General features: G+C 36.7%; 1 protein-coding gene across 1 annotated transcript in view; it reads right to left on the reverse strand.

Moving 5' to 3' along the window:
- DNAH5 (dynein axonemal heavy chain 5) overlaps window positions 1-16667 on the reverse strand; it is a gene marked incomplete at both ends in the record, with an annotated part of 126683 nt that overhangs the window by 62487 nt on the left and 47529 nt on the right. Inside the window, 13 exons of the mRNA XM_080338591.1 lie at window positions 3440-3547; window positions 4368-4502; window positions 5167-5361; window positions 5938-6125; window positions 7685-7863; window positions 8960-9132; window positions 10465-10689; window positions 11507-11719; window positions 12693-12849; window positions 13507-13670; window positions 14347-14500; window positions 15300-15499; window positions 15968-16208. Coding sequence (XP_080194717.1) covers window positions 3440-3547; window positions 4368-4502; window positions 5167-5361; window positions 5938-6125; window positions 7685-7863; window positions 8960-9132; window positions 10465-10689; window positions 11507-11719; window positions 12693-12849; window positions 13507-13670; window positions 14347-14500; window positions 15300-15499; window positions 15968-16208 — 2332 coding nt within the window. The remainder of the gene's footprint in view (window positions 1-3439; window positions 3548-4367; window positions 4503-5166; window positions 5362-5937; window positions 6126-7684; window positions 7864-8959; window positions 9133-10464; window positions 10690-11506; window positions 11720-12692; window positions 12850-13506; window positions 13671-14346; window positions 14501-15299; window positions 15500-15967; window positions 16209-16667) is intronic.

Raw genomic sequence — 16667 nt, forward strand, 5'->3', positions numbered from 1 at the left:
AACAAAGACATCAGACGCACCATTTTCCTGGATACACAATAAAATTCTGTTATAGTTTACATTTTAACAGCTCTTGCAGTTGACACCAAACCAGTCAAGATGCCTTTCTTTCCAGTATAGAATATAGCCTTCTGACTTGTTTTCAGTGTCCATATATATATATATATATACAGTAATATATCCAAAATCTACTGATGCACTGACATAACATATCTGAAATTATTTCTTTCTTTACGTAAAACAAGATGGTCATGTTAGCTGTTCCTTCACTCTAACACTGTCAGTGGAGATTTACCTTTTCTTAGTAATCTCTGACACTGATGGATTCTATAATAATCTTGTAGACTAGATATTGCCCTATCGATAAAGGAGTATGGTCACAAGCAGACTTGACATGTACTCAAAAGAACCTCTGATAACAGTTGTACATAGGCACTGGCTCTGGTTGGGGTGGATTTAATTTTCTTCATAGTAGCCTATATGGTGCCATGTTTTAGGTTTGTGATCAAAATAGCATTGAAAACACACCAGTGTTTTGGCTATTGCTGAACTGTGCTAGCACAGCATCAAGGCTTTCTGTTTCTTACACCACCTCATCAGCAAGTAGGCTGGGGGTGCGCAAGACTTTGGGAGGGAACACAGCTGGGACAGCTGGCTCTGACTGACCAAAGAGATACTCCTCCATAGAATAGTTTGAGTTGGAAAGGAATCTTTAAAGGTCATCTAGTCCAGCTCCCCTGCAGTGATAACATAATGTTCACAAATAAAACTGTGGGAAGTTTCTCCAGAGTCTCCATTGCTCAGAAACTGCCTGAGCATCAGTCTGTTGGTGGTGAGCGATTGCTTTTTTATCACTTGTTTCTTTTTCTTTCTTTATTAAACTGTGTTGATATAGATCCATGAGCTTTTTTCCTCTCTTTTCCAATTCCAGATCTCTCCCTCCACCCACTGGGAGAAAGTGAGCAAGTGTCTGGATGTTGGTGTATCTGCCATCTGGGGCCAACCCACCGCAAGATATAAACATAGAAAAAGATAACAAATATTTCTTCATCCTTATTTTTTTCCCAACAACTCCCACCTCCCTTCATTAATAAAAATATTCCTCTTGAACTGGATTCTGTCCTAACCTAGCTGTTTTCATTGTACTCAGTCATTATAGCTCTGAAAACACACTAAAGATCTCCACTCAACAGAACTTTGATTTACTTTCAAGACAAAGAAGATGGCCTACCATTTCTGGTTTCTCCAGATTTCCAGTTTTAGCAATATGAGAAAAATATGTCAAAATAAGCTAACAAAATTTCCAAACACTGTCATAGCACTAAAAAGGCACCATGAGATTCCTAGATCTGAACTTTCGATAGATTTTGTTTTACATAAGATAATTACTGTGCCTAAAGCTCTTCAGATTTCCAACACTGCTTCAGCATGGGCTGACATTACATCCTACTTACAAGCAAGTGATAATGGTTTGCTGTTAAAAGGGTTGACATTTTCTATATCTGGCTTCGAAGATCACCAAGAGAAGGGCTACAAAGAACATGCTATTAAGACCGCTTTTTATTAGGAAATGATTACTTAAAGCATGAGATTCAATTTCTTCATAGTTTCGCCTAATAAAAGTGTGGCAGAATGCAACCCTTCCCTCACTCCCTCTCTCTGCCCCCTCTCTCCCCCTCCCTCCTTCAGCATGGAGGAGTGGGCACATCTCCTCTCTTTCTCTGCTACTTGAGGCTAACAGCTTCTTTTGTTTGGCCCCAGACCACCCTGGCAGGGGCCATTAGGGAGTGCCAAGGCACCAGGGAGCCGCTGGGCACCCACAGCCAGTGTGGAGGGTGCAGAGGAGCTTCTACAATGCCTACAGTCAGGTCTGATCAGATAACAAAAAGGGGACTCTCATCGAGACTCCGCCCATTTTTGTGTGGGTCTCTCGGAGCACGAGCTTAGCCGCTGCCGCCAAGAGCCCCCCTCCCCGGGATGGAGACTCCACTTGCCTCGCCGCCACGGCTGTGAATAAAACTTCTCGCAGAATTGCGAGTATATTTATACTTTCTGTGCACATATGCACGTATAACTTTCCGTGCTCCATATGAGCACGTATAAAATTTACCCTCGCAGAATCGCGGGTGTATTTTCCTTCCATGTACATATGCACGTGTAACTTTCCGTGCACATTTGCACGCGTACTTTAAGTTACTTCCTCACATAATCACGAGCGTACCTTCCTCCTGTGCTTCCACGTAAGCACATGTAATATTCCATGCACATTTGCACATGTAAGTAAATTAACCCTCGCAGGATTGCGAGTGTATTATAAATCTACCCTCGTGGAATCACGAGTGTACACTTTCCGTACTCACTACGAGTACGTGTATCTCTTTAAAAATAATCCCGCAGCGTGTTTAGGCAAGTGTGTACTTCTCCGGGACTCGAGGACGGCTCCAGCATTGTTTTGAGTGAAGTCATGTGCATGCACACTGTGGACCGCCTGTTGTATTAGTTGCTGCCCCTTAAATAATTTTCCTCAGCTGATATCCGAACCTTTATTTAAGTCAGTTTTGGAGTGCTAAAACCCTGTTCCTCACCGGTCTAATAAAAGTTGTTTTGGACCCTGTTGTCCCTTAAATTAATCTACAGGGTGCCTCTGTGACAAAAAGGTTAGTTTGTGAGTCCTTTTTCAGAGTCAACTGTATAAACTATAGTAAGCAAAACAGTTGTATAAACATTAGCTGATGATTTAACTCTTCCTTGTTTGGAAAACCAGAATCAGAACTCTCTACTTTTATCTAATCATATTAAATATAAGTCAATGAAAAGACATGTAACTCAAATTCTTCAGGAATGTACTTCCAATCTTCATTTTTTTCATTTGAGGGGTTTTGTTTGTTTTTATGGGGTTTTTGATATTTTTATGTCTCTGTTTATCTATTAGATAATTATCTGAGGAATTACAAAAATTCTGGAGGTAAGTTTAATAGAGGTGATCATTTAAGTGTATATATTTCATTAGCCTTCTATTTTCCATGGGTGTTCTTAAGTTGACCCTATCGAAAAGTTCCAAAAGATCTACTGGGAGAAGAAATAGCAGAAATGTCATCTTAGGTAATTTTTTTCTCACGCTCATGTTCCAATTGTCAGACTTGATACAAATCTTAAATCCTTGGTCACATAAGGCAAGTGTACATATGTGCATTTTTCAAACTGGTCACCACAAATGACTCACAAAAAAAAAACACTGGACATCACAATCACAATTCAGTGATAACCTTAAGAATAAGGTTAGTAATAATATGCCAATGGTAAAAATTTATAGAAAAGCTTACTCAGCCTCTAAATTGTAAAACACTATTACCACGTGGGTAGATCCAATACTAATAATTTTCTTAGATGTCATATTATGATAGTTATGCCACAGCAGCACAGACCAAGAAAACGTTACCTGTTTGTCAATGGCAGCTTCCAGTTCAGGATAGGCTACTTTATCAAGTTGGATATCTGGAAACAGATCTTCAATTAGACTCAGAAACAAGGGTTCATCTTCATCAATCTAGTGAAAATCAGGGAGGAAAAAAACACAGATTAAAACCTATTTTATTTATTTGAGCATCTTACAAAACAATCTCTAACACTTGCAGATCTAAAGAAATACTGGAAAACATAAAGGACCACCTGTGGCAACCCTCTAGGTGCTAAACACACTAGCAGGACATAGCAGAAGGAGATTATGTGATGCTTTCAATAATCAAAAATTATTGAAAGTAAACTGCTAGCATACAGACTAAATTGATTAAATTATTAAATTGATTAAATTAATTGTTTTTAGTAACAACACCTATACAAGTAGTAAATTATGTGTCTAAGGTGTAAAAAAAGATAATACAGCAAATGAAGCATCACAGCAACAGAAAGGTTTTGTTAGCTATTTAAGGCAGATAAGATGGTTCTCATTACTACAAAAACCAGATTATTTTGAAAGAGACTAAATATTTTTGATCAGAGGTTCTAAAGAGGTTACTTTATAGACTTCTGTTTGGTCACTTATTCCTATAGATAGCAGGAGAAAAATGTGAAAATTGCCAAACAATTCAAGTTGTTGTTTAAATCTAGGTAGGGAGCCAATTACCATACAGCCCTTCACTCATTCCCTCTCCAGCCCCATACAAGGTACTAGAAGAAAATTTAATTTATCCCAGCCAAAACTAGCAACGCAGGTCATCCAGAAAACTGAACATTTCCAGGCTAGCTTCTGTGTAAATGCCACATTCAATCTTCTAGTGATCACCTTAACAGATTTAAATTGTATTTCAAAAACACCCATGTAGCTCAAAAATGCAGTTAAATTAATTTAAAAGGCACTCAGAACTTACTAGTTTAGACAAGTTCATGTCTCTCAGCACACGCATTACAATAGTAGATTCAGTATCTGTGGGATTTGCTCTTTTTGCTGCTCCTAATGTACGTAGCACCGACAATATATTCCGTAAGCCAAAATCATAATGCACCTACAAGATATGCAAAGTTTGGGAAATTTTTCCCCTAGTTAACAGGGATTAAACAATTCTTACTTATCATTTAAGATATGGATATGTATGAGAAGTGGTACACGTGGCACAAATGCCTCATAACATCCAACAACTAGTTTTTGGCTGTATGACTATAGGCGACTTAATTCCTCACCTCTGTTACCATCTACTAAGCTGTAATGTGTGAGAGGAAAAATAAATGTAATCACAAGTCTTTGAACCAAAATAAGGTTACAAGGACTATTAAGAAATAAACCACCCATATTATTTTGAATTCTCTGTGGACCTTTGACTTTAATTGAGAAACATCTAAACAGCACAGGCAGTACAAACAAAATGCCTTTCAAGCCACTCTATAAGACCAACTAATATATAAGCCTTTCATTTGTCTCAATCATCAACATTCATTAAAGCTAAATCTTAGTAACAGTGTTCTGAATGACAGTTCCATTCTTGCACAGATAACCTGTAACAGGAGTTAACCCTGCAGGTGAGCAGAGGGTTGCACTACTACACCGCAGGTGTCATTTAGCTTACCTAAAGAAACTAATTTTTTCTATTTTCTTCACATAGACATTAATAATTTGTGATACCTTATATAGTTTTTCCCTAAGATAACTTTTCCTCATATGAAAATAATCACCTGCTTTGACAGTTGTTCTTCACACAGCTTGTACAGCGTAAAGAATTTCCTTGCCAATACAACATTAGCAATGAAACCACAACTAGCCAGTTTGACACGAATTATGATTTGACGATCAGGAACCATCATAGCCACTGAACGGAAGTTGATCTTCAAGTTCTCAGGAAGTTCTTGCCGTCCAGCATATCCTGGATTCTGGAGAGAAAAACAGGTTTTGAAGTTGAGTGTACCTTGCACAGATAGAAGAATCAGCAAACGAACATGTAATCAGGTTAGACAAAAAAAAAAGGGGGTTGGATTTAAATCACATTTAAAAATGAATTGCCATGCAGATTTACCACCATAGCTCTACAGCATTTTAGCCTCTCTTACATCCATGATGTACAAAAAATGTTCCACATAAACACTTCCAATCTGTATTTGTCTCATAGGTCTTGTTTTTACTGGCTATTTCTACCTATATCTCTCTCATCATCTATAGTTGTGGCAAAAAGAAAACTTTGGGAAACAGAATGTAGCATGCAGAAGTAATCTGACATTGAGATAACTTGTATTTACAACGTTGGCTGTGCTTGATAATTGCATGTGCCTGATGTCTTTGAAACAAGACTCTGCAAACTGTCTTTGTAGTAATGCTCAATGTTCTCAAATTCTCAGTGAATTCTAAACAGTAGAGTGACATAAGAGTTAGCAAGTACATTTAACACATCAGGTTAGAAGTAATTACTGTACAATCATCACTGGTATATTTGTAACTTAAGGAATACCTACCATAGTAAGAAATATGCCAAATTCTGGGTTCATTTCCACATTATCGCCATCAGTAAAAATAAAGCTTTTTTTATGTTCTTTCTTACATGTTAACACAATTGCAATTTGCTGTGCAGCTACTGATAGTACTGGTAAATCAATACGATTGAATTCATCAAAGCAACCCCAGGAGCCAGACTGAGCGAGACCTTCAAAGAGAAAAACAACTAAGCATCTGACTGTTATGAGGTTAATCTTTTTTTGCTGCAATTCATAAGCCAAAATTCAGGTTAATCCACCTCAGGAAAAAAAAAAAAAAAAAGTTTATTTTTGAGGGTTGGAAGAGGGACAAGGAGAAGAGTTTCTTTTTCAAGGAAGAATTCACAAAGTTCCTGAAGTCCTCAAACTTGTCTACGAAACCCTTCAATTTCTGCTCCTTCTCTCAGTATCTTGAATGTTTTCCTGTTCCTCCCTACCCCCACAAAAAAAAAAAAAATGCATGCAATAGGTCTATGAAAATATGATGGGTTGTCAATAGCATATTGCACAGATTAAAATGAATAAGGAAGTTGCTTTCACCTGGAAATAATTTAGGGGCCAGTCTGTGCCAGAACTGCATTGTTCCTCAGATATTTTTGGGAAAATAAACAAACAAAAAAATCATCACAGTCACTTGCAACAATGTAATAGTCAAAGACCCCCACTTTATCTCTAATTTGGCATCTACCATGACTGACAGATAACAATTTCAGGTGCCTAACTGCAGTGAGCTTGGCCAATTGTTTTTAACATATATAGTGCTGCTCAGGCACTTCCTTAAACTAATAAGTTTGACATTTGAAGAAGATTAAATACTGAATACAGAATCCAAGATTTTCCACCAGTTCAGCAATAAATTTCACAGCTTTTTCTTTCTCTACTGACAGTCATCTTTGATTATTTTAATTGTTTTTATCCTTTCATAAACTGTCTTATGCTTCAATCATTTCTATTTCTTGGAGGCAGTGTTGCAGACATATCTTACATTCATAAGAAGATACTCATTACTTACATTTATTAAAAGGCTGCAAACAACATGCTAATTATGTATTGACCTTGGTTTTTAAAGATGTTTTCTTAGCATTCGTAACTTTCATATGGTCCATAAAATCATATAATCACAGAATATCCTGATTTGTAAAGGACTCATGAGAATTATCATGTCCAACTCTTGACTCCACACAGGGCTACCTAAGAGTTAGTTGTCCAAGCACTATTTGATCAGTCAGGCTTGCAGTCCTGACTGCTTCCTTGGGGAGCTTATTCCAGTGCATGACTATGCTCTCAGTGAAGAATATTGTCCTGATATCCTATCTGAACTTCCCCAGATGTGGTTTTTAGGCCATTCCCTCATGTCCTGTCACTAGACACCAAGAAAAGAGATCAGCACCTCCCTCTCCTCTTCCCCTCATGTGAAAGTTGTAGACAGCAAAGAAGGCATGACTTTTCTCCAAGCTGAACGAACCTAGTATACCCAGCCATTCCTCATGAGTCATACCCTCTGGTTCTTTTACCATCTTTTTTGCTCCTTTGGATACATTCTAATATTTTTACATGCTTCTTATATTGTTACCTGAAAGCTACACACAGTACCTGAGGTGAGGCCATTCCAATGCCAAGTACAGTGGGACAATCACTTCTTTTGACCACTTAATTATACTGTGTTTAATGCACTCCAGTATATGGTTGATCTTTTTGGCAAACATCTTACCTTTGGTCCACATCTTACCTTTGAAGATCCTCCCAAGTCCTCGGAAATCCATCTGGTCTGAACAGTTGAAGACCACTACATATTTTCCAAGGCATCGTCCCATGTCTTTGGTGGTTTCAGTTTTTCCAGTTCCTGCAGGGCCCACAGGTGCTCCACCCATGTTCATGCCTAAAGCTTGAGCCAAAGTGATGTAGCATCTAAAAGGCAACAGGATATCATCACTTAATGGGCTGCAGCACATAGTTTTCTGTATAGTGACAGAGGAACTTACTTAACTGTGTTACATGACGAAGGTCAGAATTAAGAAGACAAGGAAACTGCTGAAATGACATGCATCTAATTACCATTTAAATCAATAAGAAGGAAAACCCTTCACTCAGCCTCTGATGCAGGTAATATTAAGGTTTTTCTCCTCATACATAAAGTGGAACAAAATATAATCCTCAATAATCAACAATCTGAAAGTTCAGGAGAAGGGAAGAAAGCACATACAGATATACTACCTAATTTAGTTTGGTTAGCCTAGTTCCTGAATTACTTTAAATGAAGTAGTTCTGAACTACATTATACTGTGGAGAACAATAATGAAAATTAGCTAAACTTTCCTTTCTCATCCAGCTTTAAAATTTGATCATACAGTGCATCACATTTTCATAAATAAAACTTCTATGTGTAATGCAGTAAAACACCAGCTAACAATCATATCTAAAGAGAAGCTCTAGAATTTGCTGTATGGAATAAAAAGTTTTTTAAAAATGCCCTTATTTTGACAATGATAGCTTACAAAGCATTCTTCATGCTATTCCACTTAGGTAGGTAGGCCTCTCTGGTAACAGAACTGCAATTCCTTCAACATCTGTCTAGATCAAAGATCTCCAGTCTCTTGCAGCTGAATAAAATTGGGTTTCCTGTCTATTCTTCCTTAGATGTTTTCATTAGCTTGCCTGTAAACACTTTTTTTTGACCTGTATCTCTCTCTGCATATTGTATCTGTCGGATGTACCTATTGCTCAGGTATACGAAACTCACATACATGAGAATCAGAGTCCAACACATCATATGTGTGGGGATCACACAAGTATATGGCAGAAATTAATCTAGAAGTTATTCATATTGGAAGGCACAGAAACAAAAATATTCATGAATTCTATGTAGAATTATTGACTTGTATAAGATAGTGAAGGATAAACTTGGCACAGATATATTTCGCACCCAATAGGAATGAATAAATTGCTCTTATAAAAGCCTAGGTTTGGCATCAAAGAATCAAGGAATAAAACCAGTTCTTTTCACCTGTCAGTAAGAGGCGTTATGACAAGCCTGTCAGTACAGCCCAAGAATTCATTCTGGTATGTGAAACTCACATCAGTGATCTTAATCATCATTTTATCAGAATCTTCATTAAAATAAAATCTACACTGTTTCAGCCACTCAAAGTCTGTAGGGCTCTTGATATGCATGCAACACTAAGAAAAGAGGGAAAGAAGAAGTTGAAGTATTCATGGTTAACATTTATGTTTGTATTTACATTATCTCATCTAAGCAGTACTGCAAAGGCAGCCCTTCAGTCACAATAAAAGCCATAAAAAACACCTAGTAACACAAGAACAGCGGAGACTCTATCTTGATTTTTATCACAAAAATTACTAAGGTGTTATTGCTGTCCCTGAAACCCATACTAAGGCAAAGAAATTTCAAGCTTTAGATGAGTGTGTCAAAATTCTAAATACAAATGAACATTCTATAAGCCTCGAACAAAAGTCATTAAATTCAGTTAACATTAAAACTGCCATTTCTTTTACTCATCTCTACCATTTTATTTTTACATATGAGTAGGAAGCATGTAATGTACTTGATCTTAAAAAAAAAAAGTCATAAGAATTTTATGAAACCACATGCAAACTGGAAAAAGGGTATTTCAAGACAGTGTCATGGTGCAGATATTAGTTAAGATATTCAACAGACCTGTGAGTAATTCAAAGTTGACCAACTGAATGCTAAAACAGGATTAAAAGAACACCCTGTAGGTTGTATCTAAAAAATTATACTTTACATAAGATGATTATAAACAGGAACCAGTGGTTCTACAATGACAAGATAGGTGCCTACCTATCAGCAATGAGTTAAAACTCAGTAATTATTTTCTCAGCTGAATTTCAGTCAGGTCCAGAGCTTCCTATAAGTAAAAAGGTATGCTGGCTTTTAAGTTTGATTGTTTAAGACGTAAATGCAAATTTCCCTAATTTTAGTATTCTGTGGCACCATGAGGTGTGAAGTGAATAAATAAATCCCTAAGTAATAATTAGGTATGCTATTAAAACTAGAACAGAACAGATAGCAGATTCAAACAACTTCAAACTTTCTCCTCTACTACAACTTTACATTCATTCTATTGACTCCTCAAAACTCACAATGTAATTCCAGAGAAAGGACAATTACCTGCAACACAACGTATGAGGAAAAAGAAATCCTGAACTGAACGTGCAACAGAGGCCTCTAATGTAAGTGGGCCGACACAAAGCATTATAAAATTCCTCTATGGCTTTGGGGACAGAGTGGGGGGCAGAGACAAACCACACCACAACACTGAATTACTTAAAGGGAAACTAAGACATGGATTGAAGCAACATCAGCATTTTTATAATACTCCAGGTCACATAATCATGACAGTCCTGAAGTTAAATATTCAGCTTAGAAGGCAGGAGTTCATAGGACTATTAATATCTTCTTCTTGTCCTTTCATATTTTTTTTAGGTGCAAATCACCTAATAACTCACTGAAAAATTTTCAGTACTTACCAGACCATCAAAAATGTCCCTCTGATGTACATGAATAGTGATTAATGTCTCATATTTGACTCTCTCAACCGGGCTAAGGTCTTTTGTTGTCATATCTATCAGCATGTTTAGAAGATCCAAGAACAGCTGGTTCGTCTTTCGCATAATTTTTTTGTCATACCTGGCATTAGACAAAGCTTCTTCTGAGTCTCTTGTCCAAATCATTTGGATCCCCAATAGTCCAGCCTTAGGAAACATAAAAGTATATGCTTCGTAATCTTTTCTCTTTCAACTAAAATGTACTTTCACAGACAAAGATAAACTAAAGAAATGGTTCTGCTACAATTTGTATAAAAGTATTTCTTCATGCATCCACATAGAGATCATTCAACCCTTGCATGTGTTTTATGTGTCCCAACTCCATTCATAAACACATAGTAAGTCCACACTTCGGTCTTGTAGATATTGACTACGGTGCACTGCTGATACAACTGTTCAATATAATTTACAGCATATATATATATAAATACTCTATATAATTAATATACTTTAACTATATAATTAATAACTAATCAGTGAATAATTAAAGCTTTGATTTGAAATATTTTTTCAATGTTTCACAAACTGTTTACTCCCTCTCCAACAACATTCCCAATCACAAATGAAGAAGCTTCTACTAAGAAAATAATTTTCCCTCATCACTACCCTCATCATCAAATCTTCAGCAATATATAGTGTTTTCCTAAATATATAAACAAATATACAATTTTACTACTTTTCCTTCAGTAATCAAGTATTAAGCTTGTAAAGAAATAGTGTTAACTCCTTTGCATTAATTTATCACACTCAGCATTGTTTTTGAATGAGTGATTCAGGGTAAGTTTTCTTCCTTTGGTTTCAGATATGTAAAGGATAACTTACTTAAAAGACTGAGGTGATTAAGATCCATTTAAATGTGCATTTCTAACACTGGCTGCAATTTTGATACAAATACAAGAAAAAAAAGATATCAATGTGCTACAGATCTGTGAACAATTCTGCACTGATTTAATAATGGTATTACCTGGGCTGGGTAAGCAGAAAGAAATTCAGTCAGGTCAAAATGAGTTTCCTGGATGTGTGCAGCTGCTTGGCGAATAACATGATGCAGTGACAGCTGGGATTCCTTCAACAGAGAATTGAGCCAAACTTCCACATTACCTTCAGCCATTACAGGTCTAGTCAGCTCTACAGTCTCACCCTCCCGTGAGCTAATCGACAATATACAATCATATATCTATCAAAAGCAAAGCAAGAACATTTTGTGTTTATAGATTTATTATTATCCTTACCATAACTCTCTGATTTTCCTGTCATCACTTCAATAAACTTATTTAGGTAACTAATAAATTATATCAACCTGTTAAGTTAAATGTAAAAACAATTAAATCATTACTTTTGGTGTGCAGAAAGGCTCTAAACAAAACAAAGAGATAGACCCCAGGACATTGACAATTACTGAATTTCCCTTAAATGTCATTGACAACGTCCACTTTCCAGTCACAATAAAGGAAACCTTCCCCATTACTGGTGGGTTAATATTCTAACAAAATTTACAGCCATACAGTACAAAGTAATGGAAACACAAAATTTAAGGAACGTGGTCAATCAACAGAATTCCAAATGCATGGGGGGGTACTAAATTTCTAAGAAAATGTATACATACACAGGGGGGGAAAAAAAAAACAAAAACAAAAAAACCCACAGTTGTTAAGTTGTTATCTCTTCTTGTAAAGGATGTAAGAAAATCGTTCTTCAAACAATTTGTTTGAATGGATATTAACGATAACTCAGAAACAGATAAGAGACTAGACACACTTTTTCATACAATCAATAAATGAATGAAAAAGTAAAAATACAGGCAAACTAGAGAAACAAATCTGCTCATAGGGAATCAGAAGCTTATCTGAGAGGATGCTAGCCTATATTAAGCTACAGAAAACAGTTCAGTACCTGGGTGCTTTTTTTCTGAAACCTAAGCACCGGTGTAAATTTTTGTTTGTTTTGTTCGCTTATATAGAGTTTTCCTATCATGCAAATGAGGATATGAAAGTAAATCTTAAATTAAGAAAGCCTATGAAGCATCAAATAGTTGATGAGCTTGGTAAAACAGCTGAATGCCCTATGCACCCAGTTAGCTTTCTGATTTAACAGGTACCATTCCCTGTTAGCTTGAAATATTATAATATTGAGGTGTGGGCAGTACATACCTTTTCATGGAATCTGACACTTTTAATGTTGTCAAAGACATTCAGAAGATGTGCCTGTATATTGTGAGAGTCTGATGCCTGGCCAAGAATTTCTAAGAGAGCAGGATCTGACACAAAGAAGAATCGTGGAAATAGGAGGCGCTTTTTCTCCAGGTACCTGCAATTAAAAAAAAATTGCAGGGGAGGGGTTAGATGGTAAGTGAATTAAGTTAATTTATGCATCCTTTCCTCTTTAAAGGTGGCATTTCTCACAATGTATCATTACAATTTTTAGCAGGAGCACTGACAACAACTCTTATCCATCATATCTTTATGTTAAGCATCTGCTTTAAAGCTGATCTTTTAGCATCAGAAATAATTTCATGGAAAGCTTTTATTATTTGCCACAATGTAAGCACCAGTAAAAATAAAAGAAACTAAACCAAAATAAAATGTTTTTACGTGAAGTCCATTACTTGATATTTAAAGTTCTCATGCTGAATTTCTCCCAGATTCATGAAGGGTCTGAGTAGGACATACAGATCTAGACTGCCTTCTGGACTGATACTAGGCTGAAACAAGCTTTGGTTTCACAGAGACAGAGAGCGAGTGACAAATTAGTCACAAATCAAATACTTATCAGTGAGTTGCTAGCAATCTCTTTGGAGGTGTTGTATCATCCTGCTAACTTGTTTGCTTAGCTCAACTGAATTCCTAGTAGAATAAGAACATGATCTTTACAAAGTCTGTCGGACAGTACTTAAACAATTATTTTTTCTCTAGTTATACAATTCACAACCATCTGCCCAAGACTGTGGCCTTGTAGTAATCTTACCCTGTGAGTGATTTCTGACAGATTTCAAGCTGTTCTAGTAAATGAGGTAATAACTGCCCCATGATTTCATCTCCAGTGCAGCACTGAACAACATTAGGTGTTTCATGAGCTCGGATCATGATCTTCACCCAGGACTTATCAATGTTAGAGAAACGCTTTGCTTCCTGTTGAAACATGACGATGAATGTTGAAGAGAATAGATGGTGTAAGGAAGAGAGAAGAGGGAAAAGGCACTTGATTGCAGAGGTGGCACCCAGTAACCTTGCTAGCAATCCTCTCACTAGTAATCCCATGACTTTTCATTTTACAAAAGCACATATCTTTCTCCTTACACAATTCATCTTATTTTATACTTGACTGTGAAGCCTGATATCTACTTTCTCTTTCAGTCATTCTTAGAGGAAAAGACAGAAAACTCATTACGTTTGAATTGTATGCTTCAAAGATTTTTTTTTTTTTCAAAAAACTAGAGTTAATTTTTAATTTGGAAAGCTATGTAGAAAAGTTTAAAATAAGGATACTGGGTACTACTGGGCTAGCAGTAGGTACTAATAAGTCAGTCTAACTAGGCTAGGCTGCTACTAGGCACAGAAATTAAACACATATTGGTTAACATTTTTACAATCTAGAAATAAAAAGATCAACTAACTTACACGAATTTATTATTCTTTCTAACACAATACTTCTGTTGGCATTGTTTACATAATTTCTTAGCAAGACTAGTTTTGTTAAGAACCAAAAAACCTCCAAAGTTTATGTTTCTGCATTGACTATGACATCACAGTTAAGTTTTATTCTTAAAATGTAGAAAATCAAACTGAAAAAGGCATGTCTGAAAACCTTTGGAAGCTGCTTTGCTATGTCACCACCAACAAAAACAGCTTCTAAATAAATCCACAAGTTCTGCACAGTCATCCAGTTCTCAATGATATCTGTTGTGCTGGAAAGATAGTGCACCCATTTCTGAATCTGTGTCTTGAAGGGTGTGTTGTATCTAAAACAAAAAGAAGACACTTGCTTTATTTCAGAAGGAAACAAGTCTCTTGAAAGCAAACACATTATTCGTGAGGATGAGGAATAATTTTGCTGCTTCTTTCTTTGTGAAGTGTAAGCATAAAAACTTAAACTTTACTTCAGCTAGTTAACAGTTATAAGCCAAATCAACTCCAACTTGCTGCTTTGTACAGTTCTTTGCACAGTTCTGATCCAACAGAAGCTGAATAGGAGCACAACTTCAATTTTCCTCTAAGGTAAAGCGGTTTCAAAAAGGGACTATGCAACATCTTGAAAGCTGCAAGGCTCCCAGAGATCCTTATCAACTAAACTCTTGCTTTTGATCAGGCTCTGTGTTCCTTACTTTATCTGCAGGCCTTGGCATGTGAAACCAGACAAACTGAAGCTCATTTTAACGGGGATTTTCAGCACCTTTGGCATGAAGCAGTGACCTGTCACAGGGGGCAGAGTAGCAGTGCCTGTAGCACCCACAGTACGCCTGCTACAACCAGGCAGTGTTTCCCCTTGTGCTTGTCACCACTTTCTTCCATCAATGAAAACTGGCCAGCTGATTATTCAGGAAGTCTGAGCTGCATCCACATGCTTCCAAAAGAACTTGTTGGAGGGATACAGGCAATAAGAACTATCCCAGGAACAGTTCAAGGATAGGCAAGCTCTTAGTTTTTATCTAGCTGTTTATGTTCCTTCAGCTCTGTGTAAGATAGATTTGTTCAATAAAACAAAGCCTTTTGTTGATATTTTAATCTCCCCCTTCACCCCTCCCACCCTTTTCCTGTTACCTGTTACTCATGAGAGAGCCAAGAATCATCAAGCTGTCCTCCATGGTAGCAATTGTTTCTGATATGCTGTCACCTCTTAAAAGAAGTTCCCCACGGGTTTTAAAGTTTGCAAAGACAAATGTTTTGTTGTCCCATTCAGCTATCACTTGTTTTAACTTCTGCTCAATGTCTCTCTCCTTCACAGCACTTACGCAGATATCCTTTTAAATAAATAGGATGTCAAAACAAGCTACGAATGGTTCAAGTCACTGGTATACAAATTTAACGCATATTGCCTTTAACCCTAGTAAAGCTGATGAGCAACTATTTATCAAGTGGAAAGATCTACAGACATATAAATACCATAGCTAATAAGCTGTATACTACATAGCAATACAGCCAGCTTTGGAGGGAATAAAAGAATACTACAGTGATTATTTTTCATATCTTTAATGTTGTAAAGCAAGGCATCCTCACAAATTAGCTCCAGAGCTAAGCAGCATGATTTAAAAAGAGGCGTGAACACCACAAAGTATTTGTGTCACTATTTTATTATATAACTGAAGCGACAGTCCATTTCCCTATTCTTTCTTTAGAAATATTCTGCTTTCCTTCTTACTACTATTACTCCTATGCTATTCAAACAGATTGTTTTGTTTCATGCATCCATTTCTCTTCCTACACAATACCTCTATTTCCTCTTTATATCTTAATAGTGGAGCTTCCATTATGTTCCTCAGTTTGAATGTTTCACTTTCCACATCAAAGGTTTGTTCAGTGAGATCTGTAATCTGCTTCCAGTGTCGAGGCATCATTGCTTTACTTGACATATGCTCCAGCAATGGGCAACATTCACTGAAGTCATCAATGGTCTTCTTGAGGTCAAAAAAGGCCTGCCATTGCTTTACAGCACGAGGGAGCTTATGGCATCTATGTAGAAATAATGGAAGCTTTTTCAAACAGTTCCAAATATTTTTTCTGTTACCCATTTAACCACAACATACAGTTTTAATAGCAGACCACATACATTCCAAATTCAGGTTACCTGTATTTTGAAGATTCTGTATGTGATTCTGCATATGAGAAAATCTGTTAGCAGTCTGTTTCATTGACTGATAGCTGGGCAGGCACCTACAAGTTCCCCTTGAGGAGTGTAGCTGCCTAATTGTCCAGGTGATCTTAAAACCAATCTAGCCACTTGACATCTTGATTTCATCTTTTGGTGAGACTCATAATATGCACCATTTTGTGCTCTAGGAAAAAACCCTGTTCCTCAAAACATGCAGCTTTTATTCTTTAAATAATCTGATTCCTGGTTTGATGACAAGTTCAGCTTCTATGCATGCAATATATCCCATTTTGTAGGAAATCTATTCATCAATTCACTAA

The sequence above is a fragment of the Nesoenas mayeri genome (genome assembly GCF_963082525.1).
Source record: "Nesoenas mayeri genome assembly, chromosome: 2".
NCBI lineage: Eukaryota > Metazoa > Chordata > Aves > Columbiformes > Columbidae > Nesoenas > Nesoenas mayeri.